The sequence below is a fragment of the Selaginella moellendorffii genome, unplaced genomic scaffold (genome assembly GCF_000143415.4).
Source record: "Selaginella moellendorffii unplaced genomic scaffold, v1.0 SELMOscaffold_128, whole genome shotgun sequence".
NCBI classification, from domain to species: domain Eukaryota; kingdom Viridiplantae; phylum Streptophyta; class Lycopodiopsida; order Selaginellales; family Selaginellaceae; genus Selaginella; species Selaginella moellendorffii.
This window is the reverse complement of record NW_003314389.1, coordinates 1-2,781: the sequence shown is the minus strand read 5'-3', so window position 1 is coordinate 2,781 and position 2,781 is coordinate 1. Positions and strand designations below refer to the sequence as shown.

Sequence of the window (2,781 nt, the reverse complement as noted above, 5' to 3'; positions counted from 1 at the left end):
CTGGAGAGGGAGGAGGAAGATAAAGTCGTAATCTTTTTTCCCACTAATACAAGAATAAATTTTATTATTTCAACCAATGCATATGCATCAAGGCAGTGATAACAACGTTGCCAACGGTTTGATAAATGTGAACATTATATAGCAGATATCACGGAGAAACCCTATCGTGAACAATCATGAAGTGCACAGATGATGGGATCAGAAGGGTCAAAGAAAATTCGAAAGAGGAACTCGTGTTGCGTGTGACGAATATAGATTCAAAGCCTGGTGCTCTGACCAAGAAGTTCTCTGTCACGGATGACAGAGAAATACTCGAGGCAATTGCATCACACCGAGTTTCAAGTTTAATAGATTCATGTGGTGCCCGTCTGAATTCATTTGTAAAATTCCTGGACTACGCGTTCCTTGAGACAAATGGGAAACAGTAAGTGTATTTTCCTTTTGACAGAGCATTTTAAACACCAAAATATTCTGTAGGTCATTGATTGTTTCGGATGCATGCTTCCTGGATGGTGGAGTATGGAAGCGCACACACTCAAACCCTATCCTTCAAGATATGAAAGTGGTAAGTCCTTTCTTTGGTTTTAATTCTAAAATAACTGCTACAATTGAACTTGCCAGGGTCAAAAACGAGCCCAGGAGTCCATGGAAAAGGTATTTCACGTCTAAACCAGTTTATTCAATTTGTTCCCTTTGATACAGGGAGAGAGCTCAAAAAAGGCCGTCATAAAAGAGGTGTTCATCAAAGAAATCAGTGACCGTTCTTACAGGTGGTCCTTCCGTGCAAGAGTCACACACAAGAACAAGTTGATACATTTCAACACGAAAAGATCTGGATGCATAATGTCATTTGACGTTGTCGATGTCCAGGGAACAGAGATTAGAATTATTGGCTCCGATGATTGTGCCTTGGTTTTGTCAGATAAGATTGTACAGGGTACAGTGTATTCATTTTCTGGTAGTGGTGGAATACGACGTTCCAATCAGGCATACACACCATTTGAAGTGACATGGGAGATTCAGGCTAACAAAGGTATGGTGTTTACAGCTTTGGATGAGGATGCAACGTTCCCAAGAATTGTCTTGGCAAAAACAAGCATATTAAGTGCGTGTCAGAAGGAAAGGGACTCTTTTGTCGATGTGGTTGGTATCGTAATATGGATTGGTACAATTACAGTAACATCTCGTGACAGTGGAACTTTTGTGAAGAAGAGAACATTGTGTCTAGGTGATGATTCAGGCCACAGTGTTGATCTATGTCTCTGGGATTTAAAAGCAGAAGAAGAGGGCTCATATATACAGGAGCGGATAGACAGTGGAGTTCAGCCAATAATATGTGTCAAGGGTGGAAAAGTATCAGACTACAATGGTAAATCACTTTCAGCAATTGGTGTGAGCACCATTCTTATTGAACCGGAAATGGAAGCAGTGGCTGATTTGAGAGAATGGATGACATTGTACTACAATGTCACTAACTTCATACATTTGAGCACTTCATCATCCAGACAGACTGTTAGCTGCACCACTACTTTATCAGAGATATCAAACATGCAGTTAAAGGTGTTAGAGAGTTCCCCTATCTATAGAGTGATAGCTACTGTGAAGGAAATGAAGACAGATGAGTTTTACTATAATGCATGCATCAATGTCGTGAATGCACGGCAATGTGGCAAAAAAACTACCCGAACAGCAGATGGTTGGTTCTGCAATTATTGCAATTTTGAGTCTGGAGTTCAAGTATGCTCTAAAGATGTGCATCGAGGATAGTAGCAGTCATGTGTGGGCCATTGCATTTCAAGAGGCTGCACAGGAAATAGTGGGAATGTCAGCAAAGGAACTAGCTACAATGCGAGATGAGAACTACCTTGCATTTTCACTACTTATCGATGGTATCCGCTCAAAGATTTACAAATTCAAAATCCGGAGCAAGCTTGAAAAATACCAAGACATGGAGAAGCTAAGGTTCTATATACTTGGACTTGACACCTAAGGTATGCAGATTCCATTCTAATCTTTTACACGTTGATATATTTATCTGTGTTTTGTTTTGTAGTTACATGGAACTTGCAAAAACAAATAAAATAAAACACACCTCCTAGCAAACATCAGCTCTGTTTGATGGTTATCTGTAGCAAGAAAGGAATGTCAAGATACAAAAACTAAAAAAGGGAAAGAACAACAACACATGATTCTCAAGTGGACAATAAATGACAAATGCATCAACTGTATCAGAATTTAGCATGTTATAATGAACAAACACATAGACCACCAGAAAATACAGTCATTTATACTTCAATACACATCGCTTGCTTGCAAATGCAAAACCAGCCATTCTATACCAAAAAACCCTTTACCATACCATCCCATTAACTACTCTTACCTCTGGAATGCCCAAATAATATACCAAATTGAGGAATATGATTGAGCCACCTCTTCATGTGTTGAATAATTCTTTTAAGCTTTGAGTCCAAGCTTGTATTATTCTATTCCAGTTAAACATTTAAGAAATAGTGTTTGGTTGCAATCACTTAGTAAAAACTAAATAAACCAAGTGCTTGTTACATATTGAACTTAAGCAAGATTTAATAAATTGTTCTCTTTTTAGAATTAGCATCTAACTATCCCAGCGGAGCTGGGTTCCCTGCTAGTTTAAAATATAATATACCTTTGAGTGAAGTATATTCCTACTCTTAAAATTGAAATCATATGTATTGAGCAAATGACAATCCTCCATATTTAATTGAAAAATTGCATAAATGCACAAATGTGTTAATGTTCTTT

General features: G+C 38.1%; 1 protein-coding gene across 1 annotated transcript; it reads left to right on the top strand.

Moving 5' to 3' along the window:
• Positions 1–176: 176 nt before the first annotated feature.
• On the top strand, positions 177–1,737 carry LOC9650670 (replication protein A 70 kDa DNA-binding subunit C; the record flags this gene model as incomplete). Its single annotated transcript, XM_024665809.1, has 3 exons — positions 177–317; positions 449–565; positions 703–1,737. Coding segments are annotated over exons 1-3 (1,293 nt in total), but the record flags the coding sequence as incomplete, so codon positions are not given.
• Between the last annotated feature and the right edge of the window lie 1,044 nt (positions 1,738–2,781).